The 16269-nt window shown below is 60.0% G+C and overlaps 1 protein-coding gene across 1 annotated transcript in view; it reads left to right on the top strand.

The window, feature by feature from the left end:
* LOC116937386 (anosmin-1-like) overlaps nucleotides 1–16269 on the top strand; it is an 83536-nt gene that overhangs the window by 59388 nt on the left and 7879 nt on the right. The window contains exons 6-9 of the mRNA XM_076055210.1: nucleotides 2954–3083; nucleotides 3636–3892; nucleotides 8029–8278; nucleotides 10008–10175. Of these exons, the coding sequence (XP_075911325.1) occupies nucleotides 2954–3083; nucleotides 3636–3892; nucleotides 8029–8278; nucleotides 10008–10175 (805 nt within the window). The remainder of the gene's footprint in view (nucleotides 1–2953; nucleotides 3084–3635; nucleotides 3893–8028; nucleotides 8279–10007; nucleotides 10176–16269) is intronic.

Raw genomic sequence — 16269 nt, 5'->3', positions numbered from 1 at the left:
TGTGTCTCTGTGTCTCTGTGTGTCTCTGTGTGTCTCTGTGTGTCTCTGTGTCTCTGTGTGTCTCTGTGTGTCTCTGTGTGTCTCCGTGTGTCTCTGTGTCTCCGTGTGTCTCCGTGTGTCTCTGTGTATCTCTGTGTGTCTCTGTGTGTCTCTGTGTGTCTCCGTGTGTCTCCGTGTGTATCTGTGTGTCTCTGTGTGTCTCTGTGTGTCTCCGTGTGTCTCTGTGTATCTCTGTGTATCTCTGTGTATCTCTGTGTGTCTCCGTGTGTCTGTGTGTCTGTGTATCTGTGTGTCTCTGTGTATCTCTGTGTGTCTCTGTGTGTCTCTGTGTGTCTCCGTGTGTCTCTGTGTGTCTCTGTGTGTCTCTGTCTCTGTGTGTCTCTGTCTCTGTATGTCTCTGTATGTCTCCTTGTGTCTCCTTGTGTCTCCGTGTGTCTCTGTGTGTCTCCGTGTGTCTCTGTGTGTCTCCGTGTGTCTCCCCAGACGTCCGAGTCCCGTGTCCGCGTGTCCGGTCTGCGTCCCGCTCGCTGGTACCAGCTGTGTCTGTGTGTCTCTGTGTGTCTCTGTGTGTCTCTGTGTGTCTGTGTGTATCTGTGTGTCTCTGTGTGTCTCTGTGTGTGTCTGTGTGTCTCTGTGTGTATCTGTGTGTCTGTGTGTCTCTGTGTGTGTCTGTGTGTATCTGTGTGTCTCTGTGTGTATCTGTGTGTCTCTGTGTGTCTCTGTGTCTTTGTGTGTCTCTGTGTGTCTCTGTGTGTCTCTGTGTGTCTGTGTGTCTCCGTGTCTCTGTGTGTCTCTGTGTGTCTCTGTGTGTCTCCGTGTGTCTCTGTGTCTCCGTGTGTCTCCGTGTGTCTCTGTGTATCTCTGTGTGTCTCTGTGTGTCTCTGTGTGTCTCCGTGTGTCTCTGTGTGTATCTGTGTGTCTCTGTGTGTCTCCGTGTGTCTCTGTGTATCTCTGTGTATCTCTGTGTGTCTGTGTATCTGTGTGTCTCTGTGTATTTCTGTGTGTCTCTGTGTGTCTCCGTGTGTCTCTGTGTGTCTCTGTGTGTCTCTGTCTCTGTGTGTCTCTGTCTCTGTATGTCTCTGTATGTCTCCTTGTGTCTCCTTGTGTCTCCTTGTGTCTCCGTGTGTCTCTATGTGTCTCTGTGTGTCTCTGTATATCTCTGTGTCTCTGTGTGTCTCTGTGTGTCTCTGTGTGTGTCTGTGTGTATCTGTGTGTCTCTGTGTGTCTCTGTGTGTATCTGTGTGTCTGTGTGTCTCTATGTGTCTCTGTGTGTCTCCGTGTGTCTCCCCAGACGTCCGAGTCCCGTGTCCGCGTGTCCGGTCTGCGTCCCGCCCGCTGGTACCAGCTGTGTGTCTCTGTGTGTCTGTGTGTCTCTGTGTCTCTGTGTCTCTGTGTGTATCTGTGTATCTCTGTGTGTCTCTGTGTGTCTCTGTGTGTCTCTGTGTGTCTCCGTGTGTCTCTGTGTATCTCTGTGTGTCTCTGTGTGTCTCTGTGTCTCCCCAGACGTCCGAGTCCCGTGTCCGCGTGTCCGGGCTGCGTCCCGCCCGCTGGTACCAGCTGTGTGTCTCTGTGTGTCTCTGTATATCTCTGTGTGTCTCCGTGTGTCTCTGTGTGTCTCTGTCTGTCTCTGTGTGTCTCCGTGTGTATCTGTGTGTCTCTGTGTGTCTCTGTGTATCTCTGTGTCTCTGTGTGTCTCTGTGTGTCTCCGTGTGTCTCCCCAGACGTCCGAGTCCCGTGTCCGCGTGTCCGGTCTGCGTCCCGCCCGCTGGTACCAGCTGTGTGTCTCTGTGTCTCTGTGTATCTCTGTGTCTCTGTGTGTATCTGTGTATCTCTGTGTGTCTCTGTGTGTCTCTGTGTGTCCAGACGTCCGAGTCCCGTGTCCGCGTGTCCGGCCTGCGTCCCGCCCGCTGGTACCAGATGTGTGTCTCTGTGTGTCTCTGTGTATCTCTGTGTCTCTGTGTGTCTCTGTGTGTCTCTGTGTGTATCTGTGTGTGTCTGTGTGTATCTGTGTGTCTCTGTGTGTCTCTGTGTGTATCTGTGTGTCTGTGTGTATCTGTGTGTCTCTGTGTGTGTCTGTGTGTATCTGTGTGTATCTGTGTGTCTCTGTGTGTCTCTGTGTGTCTGTCTGTCTCTGTGTGTCTCTGTGTGTCTCTGTGTGTCTCCGTGTCTCTGTGTGTCTCTGTGTGTCTCTGTGTGTCTCTGTGTGTTTCTGTGTCTCCCCAGACGTCCGAGTCCCGTGTCCGCGTGTCCGGTCTGCGTCCCGCCCGCTGGTACCAGCTGCGTCTGTGTGTCTCTGTGTGTCTGTGTGTCTGTGTATCTCTGTGTGTCTCTGTGTGTCTGTGTGTCTGTGTCTCTGTGTGTCTCCGTGTGTCTCTGTGTGTCTCCCCAGACGTCCGAGTCCCGTGTCCGCGTGTCCGGTCTGCGTCCCGCCCGCTGGTACCAGCTGTGTGTCTCTGTGTGTCTCTGTGTGTCTCTGTATATCTCTGTGTCTCTGTGTGTCTCTGTGTGTCTCTGTATGTATCTGTGTGTATCTGTGTGTCTCTGTGTGTCTCTGTGTGTCTCTGTGTGTATCTGTGTGTCTGTGTGTATCTGTGTGTCTCTGTGTGTGTCTGTGTGTATCTGTGTGTCTCTGTGTGTCTCTGTGTGTCTGTCTGTCTCTGTGTGTCTCTGTGTGTCTCTGTGTCTCCGTGTCTCTGTGTGTCTCTGTGTGTCTCTGTGTGTTTCTGTGTCTCCCCAGACGTCCGAGTCCCGTGTCCGCGTGTCCGGTCTGCGTCCCGCCCGCTGGTACCAGCTGTGTGTCTCTGTGTGTCTCTGTATATCTCTGTGTCTCTGTGTGTCTCTGTGTGTATCTGTGTGTGTCTGTGTGTATCTGTGTGTCTCTGTGTGTCTCTGTGTGTATCTGTGTGTCTGTGTGTGTCTGTGTGTGTCTGTGTGTCTCTGTGTGTCTCCCCAGACGTCCGAGTCCCGTGTCCGCGTGTCCGGGCTGCGTCCCGCCCGCTGGTACCAGCTGCGCGTCGCCGCCGTCAACGCCCAGGGCACCCGCGGATTCACCGCCCCCTCACGTCACTTCACTCTGCCTCAAGGTGGACACTCACCGGGGTGGTGGACACTCACCGGGGGGGGGGGGGGGTGGACACACGGGGGGGGGTGGACACTCACGGGGGGTGGACACTCACCGGGGTGTGGGTGGACACTCACGGGGGGTGGACACACGGGGGGGGGTGGACACACGGGGGGGGCGTGGACACTCACCGGGGTGGTGGACACTCACCGGGGGCGGGGGGTGGACACTCACGGGGGGTGGTGGACACACTGGGGGTGGTGGACACACTGAGGGAGGGTGGTGGACACACTGGGGGAGGGTGGTGGACACTCACGGGGGGTGGACACAGAGGGAGGGTGGTGGACACACTGGGGGGGTGGTGGACACACTGGGGGAGGGTGGTGGACACACTGAGGGTGGTGGACACACTGGGGGTGGTGGACACACTGAGGGTGGTGGACACACTAAGGGAGGGTGGTGGACACTCACGGGTGGTGGACACTCACGGGTGGTGGACACACTGAGGGTGGTGGACACACTGAGGGTGGTGGACACTGTGTCCCCCACGTGTCTCTGTCTCCCTCACCCTCAGATCCGTCGCCTCCTCCTCCGCCCTCCTCCCTCCGGCTGAGTCACATGACCTTCGCGGGGGGCAAGGGGGGGCCCCCCGAGCCCCCCCGGGGGGGGATGGCGGTGGGGGCGGGGGGAGGGGTCCGGGTCCGGGTATCTTGGCAGCCCCCTGTGGATCCGGACGTGCCGGTACGCTACTACCGTGTGTCCATCACCACCACCGCCACCACCGCCACCGCACGGCGGGAGGGGAACAGGAGGAGGAGGAGGGTGGACACGGTGAGATGGCACTCACCCACCCCCTCGCCCGCTCACTCGCCCACTCACTCGTCCACTCGCCCACCCACCCACTCGCCCACCCACTCACCCAATCACTCACCCACTCACTCACCCACTCACTCACCCACTCACTCGCCCACCCACTCACCCACTCGCCCGCTCACTCGCCCACCCACTCGCCCGCTCACTCGCCCGCTCACTCGCCCACCCACCCACTCACTCGCCCGCTCACTCACCCACTCACTCGTCCACTCGCCCACCCACCCACTCGCCAACTCGCCCACCCACTCACCCACTCACTCGCCCACTCATTCGCCCACCCACTCAACCACCCACCCACTCGCCCGCTCACTCGCCCACTCGCCCACTCACTCGCCCACTCACCCACTCACCGACTCGCCCACTCACTCGCCCACTCACTCACTTGCCCACCCACTCACCCACCCACTCGCCCGCTCACTTGCCCACTCACCCACTCACTCGCCCACTCACCCACTCAACCACCCACTCACCCGTCCAATCGCCCACTCACCCACTCGCCCACCCACTCATCCGTTCACTTGCCCACTCTTTGACCCACTCACCTACTCACCCATCCACCCACCCACTTATTGACCCACTCACCCGTTCACTCACGCACTCACCCATTCACCCACCTACTCACCCATTCACCCACCCACTCACCACTCACCCACCCACTCAACCATTCACTCACCCATTCACCCATACATTCACCCATTCACAACAACCACCATTCACTCACTCACCTACTCAACCACTGACCCATTCACACACTCATTCACTCACCGACCCACCCACCTACTCACCCACTGACCCATTCACACACTCACTCGGCCACCTACTCACTCACCCACTCGCCCACCTACTCACCCACTGACCCATTCACACACTCACTCACTCACCCACCCACCTACTCACCCACTGACCAATTCACACACTCACTCACTCACCCACCCACCCACCCACCTACTCACCTACTCACCCACTGACCCATTCACACACTCACTCACGCACTCACCCACCCACCTACTCACCCACTGACCCATTCACACACTCACTCACTCACCCACCCACCCACTGACCCATTCACACACTCACTCGGCCACCTACTCACTCACCCACTCGCCCACCTACTCACCCACTGACCCATTCATACACTCACTCACCCACCCACCTACTCACCCACTGACCCATTCACACACTCACTCGGCCACCTACTAACTCACCCACCAACTCACCCATTCACTCACTCACTCACCCACCCACCTACTCACCCACCCACCCACTTAACTACACACCCACTCACACACCCACTTACTCATTCACTCACCCATTCACGCACCCACTCACCCACTCAACCATTCACCCACTCAACCATTCACGCACCCACTCACCCACTCAACCATTCACCCACTCAACCATTCACGCACCCACTCACCCACCTAAACAGCCACTCACTCATTCAGACATCCACTCGCCCATTCACTCAGCAGCGTCATCATGATCATGCTGATCATGATGACGCTGCTGCTGATCATCATGATGACGCTTCTGATGACGCTGCTGCTGATGACGACGCTGCTGATGATGACGCTGCTGACGACGCTGCTGACGACGACGCTGCTGATGACGACGCTGCTGATGACGACGCTGCTGACGGTGACGCTGCTGACGGTGACGCTGCTGATGACGACGCTGCTGACGACGATGCTGCTGACGACGACGCTGCTGATGACGCTGCTGATGATGACGCTGCTGATGACGACGCTGCTGATGATGACGACGCTGCTGATGACGACGCTGCTGACGGTGACGCTGCTGACGACGACGCTGCTGATGACGACGCTGCTGACGACGACGCTGCTGATGACGCTGCTGATGATGACGCTGCTGATGACGACGCTGATGATGACGACGCTGCTGATGACGCTGCTGCTGATGACGACGCTGCTGATGACGACGCTGCTGACGACGACGCTGCTGACGATGACGCTGATGACGACGACGCTGATGATGACGATGACGCTGATGACGACGCTGCTGATGACGACGCTGCTGATGACGATGCTGATGATGACGACGCTGCTGATGATGCTGCTGATGATGACGACGCTGCTGATGACGACGACGCTGATGATGACGATGCTGATGATGACGACGCTGATGATGACGCTGCTGATGACGACGCTGCTGATGACGCTGCTGCTGATGACGACGCTGCTGATGACGACGCTGCTGACGACGACGCTGATGACGACGCTGCTGACGATGACGCTGATGACGACGACGCTGATGATGACGATGACGCTGATGACGACGCTGCTGATGACGCTGCTGATGACGACGCTGCTGACGACGACGCTGCTGATGACGCTGCTGACGACGACGCTGCTGACGACGACGCTAATGACGACGACGCTGCTGATGACGACGCTGCTGATGACGACGCTGCTGATGACGACGCTGCTGATGACGACGCTGCTGATGACGACGCTGCTGATGACGACGCTGCTGATGACGACGCTGCTGATGATGATGCTGCTGATGACGACGCTGCTGATGACGATGCTGCTGACGCTGCTGACGACGACGCTGATGACGATGCTGATGACGATGCTGATGACGATGCTGCTGACGATGCTGATGACGACGCTGCTGATGACGATGCTGCTGACGACGACGCTGCTGCTGACGATGATGATGACACTGCTGCTGATGATACTGCTGCTGATCATGATGATGACACTGCTGATGATGATGACACTGCTGCTGATGATGACTGTTGCTGCTGCTGATGATGACACTGTTGATGATGATGCTGCTGCTGCTGATGACGCTGTTGCTGATGATGACACTGCTGCTAATGATGATGACGCTGCTGCTGATGATACTGCTGCTGATGACACTGCTGCTGATGCTGCTGATGCTGATGACACTGCTGCTGCTGATGACACTGCTGATGATGACACTGCTGCTGCTGATGACACTGCTGCTGATGATACTGATGATGACACTGATGATGATGACACTGATGATGACACTGCTGATGATGACACTGCTGCTGATGATGATGACACTGCTGCTGATGACACTGATGATAATGACACTGCTGCTGATGATGACACTGATGATGATGACACTGCTGATGATAATGACACTGCTGCTGCTGATGACACTGCTGCTGATGATACTGATGCTGCTGCTGATGACACTGCTGCTGATGATGATGACACTGCTGCTGCTGATGATGACACTGATGATGATGCTGCTGATCATGACACTGCTGCTGCTGCTGATGACACTGCTGCTGCTGATGATGACACTGCTGCTGCTGATGATACTGATGATGACACTGCTGCTGCTGATGACACTGCTGCTGATGATGATGATGATGCTGCTGCTGATGATGACACTGCTGATGCTGCTGATGATGACACTGCTGATGATGATGACACTGCTGCTGATGATGACACTGCTGCTGTTGATGACACTGCTGATGATGACACTGCTGGTGATGATGATGACACTGCTGATGATGCTGCTGCTGCTGCTGACACTGCTGATGATGACACTGCTGCTGCTGATGATGATACTGCTGCTGATGATGACACTGCTGCTGCTGCTGATGACACTGCTGATGATGATGACACTGCTGATGATGATGACACTGCTGCTGCTGCTGATGACACTGATGATGATGACACTGATGATGATGACACTGCTGCTGCTGATGATGACACTGATGATGATGCTGCTGCTGATGACGCTGCTGCTGATGATGACACTGCTGCTGTTGCTGCTGATGATGACACTGATGATGATGACACTGATGATGATGACACTGATGATGATGCTGCTGCTGATGACGCTGCTGCTGATGATGACACTGCTGATGATGACACTGCTTATGACACTGCTGCTGATGATGACACTGCTGCTCATGACACTGCTGATGATACTGATGATGATGCTGCTGCTGATGCTGCTGATGACACTGCTGCTGCTGCTGCTGCTGATGATGACGATGATGATGACACTGCTGCTGCTGCTGATGACACTGATGATGATGACACTGATGATGATGATGACACTGCTGCTGCTGCTGTGTGTGCCAGCCACACCCGTGGCTGGACGTGAGCGGGCTGGCCCCGGGCTCTCGCTGCCGCGTGTCGGTGCAGGCGGTGAGCGTGCACCGCGCGCTGTGCCTCAGGAGTCTTCACGCTCGCCTCTACTTCACCACGCCGGCACTGACAGCCACCACCACCACGGCCACCACCACGGCCACGGCCACCACGGCCACCACGACCACGGCGGCGGCGGCGGCGGTGGCGGAGACAGCGGAGGAGGCTGCGCTGTCGAGCGAAGGTGGTGGTGGTGGTGGTGTTGGTGATGGTGGTGGTGTTGGTGGTGGTGTTGGTGGTGGTGTTGGTGGTGGTGTTGGTGGTGTTGGTGGTGGTGTTGGTGATGGTGGTGGTGTTGGTGATGGTGGTGATGGTGTTGGGTGGTGGTGTTGGTGGTGGTGGTGTCGTTGTTGGTGGTGGCGATGATGGTGGTGGTGTTGGTGGTGGTGTCGGTGTTGCTGGTGATGGTGGTGTTGGTGGTGGTGATGGTGGTGGCGATGATGGTGGTGTTGGTGGTGGTGTTGGTGGTGTTGGTGATGGTGGTGGTGTTGGTGGTGGTGTTGGTGGTGTTGGTGGTGGTGTTGGTGGTGGTGTCGGTGTTGGTGTTAGTGGTGGTGGTGTTTGTGGTGATGGTGGTGGTGGTGTTGGTGGTGGTGTTGGTGGTGGTCATGGTGGTGGTGGTGTTGGTGGTCGTGTTGGTGGTCGTGTTGGTGGTCGTGTTGGTGGTGTTGATGGTAGTGATGGTGGTGGTGGTGATGGTGGTGGTGTTGGTGGTCGTGTTGGTGGTGGTGTTGGTGGTGTTGGTGGTGTTGGTGGTGATGGTGGTGATGGTGGTGGTGTTGGTGGTGGTGTTGGTGGTCGTGTTGGTGGTGGTGTTGGTGGTGTTGGTGGTGGTGTTGGTGGTGGTGATACCCACTCAGCTCTTTCTCAGAAGCGCCCTGGGCCATCACAAATGACAACTCAACAAAGCGGCTTGCTTACTACCACTACCATCACCACCACAACCACTACCATCACCACAACCACCATCACCACAACCACCACCACCATCACCACAACCACCACCACCATCACCACCACCATCATGACCACCACCATCATGACCACCACCATCACCACCACCACCATCACCACAACCACCATCACCACAACCACCACGATCACCACCACCATCACCACCACCACAACCACCATCACCACAACCACCACCATCACCATCACCACCACCATCACCACCATCACCATCACCACCATCACCATCACCACCATCACCACCACCATCATCACCACCACCACCACCAACACCATCACCCTCATCACAACCACCACCACCATTACCATCACCACAACCACCATCACCACCACCACCATCACCACAACCACCATCATCACCACAACCACCATTACCACAACCAGCACCACCATCACCACAACCACTATCATCACCACAACCACCACCACCACAACCACCACCATCATCATCACGTGGACATTCACGGCAACAGCCAGACTCTCTGAACGCCGTGGTGACGTCGATTCTAAAATATAGAGCAGCAGGCGTCGTCAGGGTCGGGATCGAACACACGACCTCCTGCATCCCAGGAGAGGTAGTTAACATCTCCTAGGCAACGTGATGATGATTAGAGAGAGATGCAGACTCCAAATCTACAGCAGCAGGCATCATCAGGGTCGGGATCGAACCCACGACCTCCTGCGTACCAGGTGAGGTAGTCAACATCTCCTAGCCACTGTGATGATGATGAAAGAGAGACACGCAAACTCCAAATATACAGCAGCAGCAGCAGCAGGCGTCGTCAGGGTCGGGATTGAACCCACGACCTCCTGTACACCTGGCGAGGTAGTCGACATCTCCTGGACACCGTGATGATGATGATGAGAGAGAGAGAGACGCAGACTCCACATAACACAGCAGCTGAGTGAACGGAACGGCCTTGCCCCCCCCCTCTCCGCAGGTTCCATCCCCGCCCGGGATGTGGGGGGCTTGGTGGGGGGGTCGCCCCCCACCTCCCCCGGCAGCGTGTGGGGGGAGGGCCCCACCGTGCACGGGGTTCGGGTTGGAGCCCCCTTCTACAGGGAGAGGCAGCTCCGGGCCAAGGTGGAGTGGGAGACGGACGTCAATGGTGAGTGGGTGGGTTGGTGGGTTGGGTTGGTGGTGGGTGGGTTGGTGGGTGGGTTGGTGGGTGGGTGGGTTGGTGGGTGGGTGGGTTGGTGGGTTGGTGGGTTGGTGGGTGGGTTGGTGGTGGGTGGGTGGGTTGGTGGTGGGTGGGTTGGGTTGGTGGGTGAGTTGGTGGGTTGGTGGGTGGATGGGTGGGTGGATGGGTGGATGGGTGGGTGGGTTGGTGGGCGGCTGGGCGGGTTGGTGGGCGGCTGGGCGGGTTGGTGGGTGGGTGAGTTGGTGGGTGGGTGGCTGGGTGAGTTGGTGGCTGGGTGAGTTGGTGGGTGGGTGGCTGGGTGAGTTGGTGGGTGGGTGGCTGGGCGAGTTGGTGGGTGGGTGGGTTGCTGGGTGAGTTGGTGGCTGTGTGAGTTTGTGGGTGGGTGGCTGGGTGAGTTGGTGGCTGGGCGAGTTGGTGGGTGGGTGAGTTGGTGGGTGGGTGGCTGGGCGAGTTGGTGGCTGGGCGAGTTGGTGGGTGGGTGGCTGGGTGAGTTGGTGGGTGGGTGAGTTGGTGGGTGGGTGGCTGGGTGAGTTGGTGGGTGGGTGAGTTGTTGGCTGGGTGGCTGGGCGAGTTGGTGGCTGGGCGAGTTGGTGGGTGGGTGGCTGGGCGAGTTGGTGGCTGGGCGAGTTGGTGGGTTGGTGAGTTGGTGGGTGGGTGGCTGGGCGAGTTGGTGGCTGGGTGAGTTGGTGGGTGGGTGAGTTGGTGGGTGAGTTGGTGGGTGGGTGGCTGGGTGAGTTGGTGGGTGGGTGAGTTGGTGGGTGGGTGGCTGGGTGAGTTGGTGGGTGGGTGGCTGGGCGAGTTGGTGGCTGGGCGAGTTGGTGGCTGGGTGAGTTGGTGGGTGGGTGGTTGGGTGAGTTGGTGGGTGGGTGGCTGGGTGAGTTGGTGGGTGGGTGGTAGGGCGAGTTGGTGGCTGGGTGAGTTGGTGGGTGGGTGGTTGGGCGAGTTGGTGGCTGGGTGAGTTGGTGGGTGGGTGGTTGGGTGAGTTGGTGGCTGGGCGAGTTGGTGGGTGGGTGGCTGGGCGAGTTGGTGGCTGGGCGAGTTGGTGGGTTGGTGAGTTGGTGGGTGGGTGGCTGGGCGAGTTGGTGGGTGGGTGAGTTGGTGGGTGGGTGAGTTGGTGGGTGGGTGAGTTGGTGGGTGGGTGGCTGGGTGAGTTGGTGGCTTGGTGGCTGGGTGGCTGGGCGAGTTGGTGGCTGGGTGAGTTGGTGGGTGAGTGAGTTGGTGGCTGGGTGGCTGGGTGCGTGGGTGGCTGGGTGAGTTGGTGGCTGGGTGAGTTGGTGGGTGGGTGAGTTGGTGGGTGGGTGGCTGGGTGAGTTGGTGGGTGGGTGAGTTGGTGCGTGGGTGGCTGGGTGAGTTGGTGGGTGGGTGAGTTGGTGGCTGGGTGGCTGGGTGAGTTGGTGGCTGGGTGAGTTGGTGGCTGGGTGAGTTGGTGGGTGGGTGGCTGGGCGAGTTGGTGGGTGGGTGAGTTGGTGGGTGGGTGGCTGGGTGAGTTGGTGGGTGGATGAGTTGGTGGGTGGGTGGCTGGGTGAGTTGGTGGGTGGATGAGTTGGTGGGTGGGTGGCTGGGTGAGTTGGTGGGTGGGTGAGTTGGTGGGTGGGTGGCTGGGTGAGTTGGTGGGTGGGTGAGTTGGTGCGTGGGTGGCTGGGTGAGTTGGTGGCTGGGTGAGTTGGTGGGTGGGTGGCTGGGCGAGTTGGTGGCTGGGTGAGTTGGTGGGTGGGTGGGCGAGTTGGTGTCTGGGCGAGTTGGTGGCTGGGTGAGTTGGTGGGTGGGTGGTTGGGCGAGTTGGTGGCTGGGTGAGTTGGTGGGTGGGTGGTTGGGCGAGTTGGTGGCTGGGTGAGTTGGTGGGTGGGTGGTTGGGTGAGTTGGTGGCTGGGTGAGTTGGTGGGTGGGTGGGTGAGTTGGTGGGTGGGTGGTTGGGCGAGTTGGTGGCTGGGTGAGTTGGTGGGTGGGTGGTTGGGCCAGTTGGTGGCTGGGTGAGTTGGTGGGTGGGTGGTTGGGTGAGTTGGTGGCTGGGCGAGTTGGTGGGTGGGTGGCTGGGCGAGTTGGTGGCTGGGCGAGTCGGTGGGTTGGTGAGTTGGTGGGTGGGTGGCTGGGCGAGTTGGTGGCTGGGCGAGTTGGTGGGTGGGTGGCTGGGTGAGTTGGTGGGTGGGTGAGTTGGTGGGTGGGTGGCTGGGTGAGTTGGTGGGTGGGTGAGTTGGTGGGTGGGTGAGTTGGTGGGTGGGTGGCTGGGTGAGTTGGTGGCTTGGTGGCTGGGTGGATGGGCGAGTTGGTGGCTGGGTGAGTTGGTGGGTGGGTGAGTTGGTGGCTGGGTGGCTGGGTGAGTTGGTGGCTGGGTGAGTTGGTGGCTGGGTGAGTTGGTGGGTGGGTGGCTGGGCGAGTTGGTGGCTGGGTGAGTTGGTGGGTGGGTGAGTTGGTGGGTGGGTGGCTGGGTGAGTTGGTGGGTGGGTGAGTTGGTGGGTGGGTGGCTGGGTGAGTTGGTGGGTGGGTGAGTTGGTGCGTGGGTGGCTGGGTGAGTTGGTGGCTGGGTGAGTTGGTGGGTGGGTGAGTTGGTGGGTGGGTGGCTGGGTGAGTTGGTGGGTTGGTGAGTTGGTGGGTGGGTGGCTGGGTGAGTTGGTGGGTGGGTGAGTTGGTGCGTGGGTGGCTGGGTGAGTTGGTGGCTGGGTGAGTTGGTGGGTGGGTGGCTGGGCGAGTTGGTGGCTGGGTGAGTTGGTGGGTGGGTGGGCGAGTTGGTGTCTGGGCGAGTTGGTGGGTGGCTGGGCGAGTTGGTGGGTGGCTGGGCAAGTTGGTGGCTGGGTGAGTTGGTGGGTGGTTGGGCGAGTTGGTGGCTGGGTGAGTTGGTGGGTGGGTGGTTGGGCGAGTTGGTGGCTGGGTGAGTTGGTGGGTGGGTGGTTGGGTGAGTTGGTGGCTGGGTGAGTTGGTGGGTGGGTGGCTGGGTGAGTTGGTGGGTGGGTGGTTGGGCGAGTTGGTGGCTGGGTGAGTTGGTGGGTGGTTGGGCGAGTTGGTGGCTGGGTGAGTTGGTGGGTGGGTGGTTGGGTGAGTTGGTGGCTGGGTGAGTTGGTGGGTGGGTGGCTGGGCGAGTTGGTGGCTGGGTGAGTTGGTGGGTGGGCGAGTTGGTGGCTGGGTGAGTTGGTGGGTGAGTTGGTGGGTGAGTTGGTGGGTGGGTGGCTGGGCGAGTTGGTGTCTGGGCGAGTTGGTGGGTGGCTGGGTGAGTTGGTGGCTGGGTGAGTTGGTGGGTGGGTGGCTGGGTGAGTTGGTGGGTGGGTGGCTGGGCGAGTTGGGGGCTGGGTGAGTTGGTGGGTGGGTGGCTGGGCGAGTTGGTGGCTGGGCGAGTTGGTGGGTGGGTGGCTGGGTGAGTTGGTGGCTGGGTGAGTTGGTGGGTGGGTGTCTGGGTGAGTTGGTGGGTGGGTGGCTGGGTGAGTTGGTGGGTGGGTGAGTTGGTGGCTGGGTGAGTTGGTGGGTAGGTGGCTGATGGGTTGGTGGGTGGGTGGGCGAGTTGGTGGGTGGGTGAGTTGGTGCGTGAGTTGGTGGCTGGGTGAGTTGGTGGCTGGGCGAGTTGGTGTCTGGATGAGTTGCAGGGGTGGGTGTCTGGGTGAGTTGGTGGGTGGGTGGGTGGCTGGGCGAGTTGGTGGGTGGGTGAGTTGGTGGGTGGGTGGCTGGGTGAGTTGGTGGGTGGATGAGTTGGTGGGTGGGTGGCTGGGTGAGTTGGTGGGTGGATGAGTTGGTGGGTGGGTGGCTGGGTGAGTTGGTGGGTGGGTGAGTTGGTGGGTGGGTGGCTGGGTGAGTTGGTGGGTGGGTGAGTTGGTGCGTGGGTGGCTGGGTGAGTTGGTGGCTGGGTGAGTTGGTGGGTGGGTGGCTGGGCGAGTTGGTGGCTGGGTGAGTTGGTGGGTGGGTGGGCGAGTTGGTGTCTGGGCGAGTTGGTGGCTGGGTGAGTTGGTGGGTGGGTGGTTGGGCGAGTTGGTGGCTGGGTGAGTTGGTGGGTGGGTGGTTGGGCGAGTTGGTGGCTGGGTGAGTTGGTGGGTGGGTGGTTGGGTGAGTTGGTGGCTGGGTGAGTTGGTGGGTGGGTGGGTGAGTTGGTGGGTGGGTGGTTGGGCGAGTTGGTGGCTGGGTGAGTTGGTGGGTGGGTGGTTGGGCCAGTTGGTGGCTGGGTGAGTTGGTGGGTGGGTGGTTGGGTGAGTTGGTGGCTGGGCGAGTTGGTGGGTGGGTGGCTGGGCGAGTTGGTGGCTGGGCGAGTCGGTGGGTTGGTGAGTTGGTGGGTGGGTGGCTGGGCGAGTTGGTGGCTGGGCGAGTTGGTGGGTGGGTGGCTGGGTGAGTTGGTGGGTGGGTGAGTTGGTGGGTGGGTGGCTGGGTGAGTTGGTGGGTGGGTGAGTTGGTGGGTGGGTGAGTTGGTGGGTGGGTGGCTGGGTGAGTTGGTGGCTTGGTGGCTGGGTGGATGGGCGAGTTGGTGGCTGGGTGAGTTGGTGGGTGGGTGAGTTGGTGGCTGGGTGGCTGGGTGAGTTGGTGGCTGGGTGAGTTGGTGGCTGGGTGAGTTGGTGGGTGGGTGGCTGGGCGAGTTGGTGGCTGGGTGAGTTGGTGGGTGGGTGAGTTGGTGGGTGGGTGGCTGGGTGAGTTGGTGGGTGGGTGAGTTGGTGGGTGGGTGGCTGGGTGAGTTGGTGGGTGGGTGAGTTGGTGCGTGGGTGGCTGGGTGAGTTGGTGGCTGGGTGAGTTGGTGGGTGGGTGAGTTGGTGGGTGGGTGGCTGGGTGAGTTGGTGGGTTGGTGAGTTGGTGGGTGGGTGGCTGGGTGAGTTGGTGGGTGGGTGAGTTGGTGCGTGGGTGGCTGGGTGAGTTGGTGGCTGGGTGAGTTGGTGGGTGGGTGGCTGGGCGAGTTGGTGGCTGGGTGAGTTGGTGGGTGGGTGGGCGAGTTGGTGTCTGGGCGAGTTGGTGGGTGGCTGGGCGAGTTGGTGGGTGGCTGGGCGAGTTGGTGGCTGGGTGAGTTGGTGGGTGGTTGGGCGAGTTGGTGGCTGGGTGAGTTGGTGGGTGGGTGGTTGGGCGAGTTGGTGGCTGGGTGAGTTGGTGGGTGGGTGGTTGGGTGAGTTGGTGGCTGGGTGAGTTGGTGGGTGGGTGGCTGGGTGAGTTGGTGGGTGGGTGGTTGGGCGAGTTGGTGGCTGGGTGAGTTGGTGGGTGGTTGGGCGAGTTGGTGGCTGGGTGAGTTGGTGGGTGGGTGGTTGGGTGAGTTGGTGGCTGGGTGAGTTGGTGGGTGGGTGGCTGGGCGAGTTGGTGGCTGGGTGAGTTGGTGGGTGGGCGAGTTGGTGGCTGGGTGAGTTGGTGGGTGAGTTGGTGGGTGAGTTGGTGGGTGGGTGGCTGGGCGAGTTGGTGTCTGGGCGAGTTGGTGGGTGGCTGGGTGAGTTGGTGGCTGGGTGAGTTGGTGGGTGGGTGGCTGGGTGAGTTGGTGGGTGGGTGGCTGGGCGAGTTGGGGGCTGGGTGAGTTGGTGGGTGGGTGGCTGGGCGAGTTGGTGGCTGGGCGAGTTGGTGGGTGGGTGGCTGGGTGAGTTGGTGGCTGGGTGAGTTGGTGGGTGGGTGTCTGGGTGAGTTGGTGGGTGGGTGGCTGGGTGAGTTGGTGGGTGGGTGAGTTGGTGGCTGGGTGGCTGGGTGAGTTGGTGGCTGGGTGAGTTGGTGGGTGGGTGGCTGGGCGAGTTGGTGGCTGGGTGAGTTGGTGGGTGGGTGGGCGAGTTGGTGTCTGGGCGAGTTGGTGGGTGGCTGGGCGAGTTGGTGGGTGGCTGGGCGAGTTGGTGGCTGGGTGAGTTGGTGGGTGGTTGGGCGAGTTGGTGGCTGGGTGAGTTGGTGGGTGGGTGGTTGGGCGAGTTGGTGGCTGGGTGAGTTGGTGGGTGGGTGGTTGGGTGAGTTGGTGGCTGGGTGAGTTGGTGGGTGGGTGGCTGGGTGAGTTGGTGGGTGGGTGGTTGGGCGAGTTGGTGGCTGGGTGAGTTGGTGGGTGGTTGGGCGAGTTGGTGGCTGGGTGAGTTGGTGGGTGGGTGGTTGGGTGAGTTGGTGGCTGGGTGAGTTGGTGGGTGGGTGGCTGGGCGAGTTGGTG

This window comes from Petromyzon marinus, chromosome 70 (genome assembly GCF_048934315.1).
Source record: "Petromyzon marinus isolate PM22_M1 ecotype Great Lakes invasive population chromosome 70, UKy_Petmar_22M1.pri1.0, whole genome shotgun sequence".
NCBI classification, from domain to species: Eukaryota; Metazoa; Chordata; class Hyperoartia; order Petromyzontiformes; family Petromyzontidae; genus Petromyzon; species Petromyzon marinus.
Note: the sequence above shows the minus strand (reverse complement) of the source record. Positions and strands in the feature narration are given on the sequence as shown.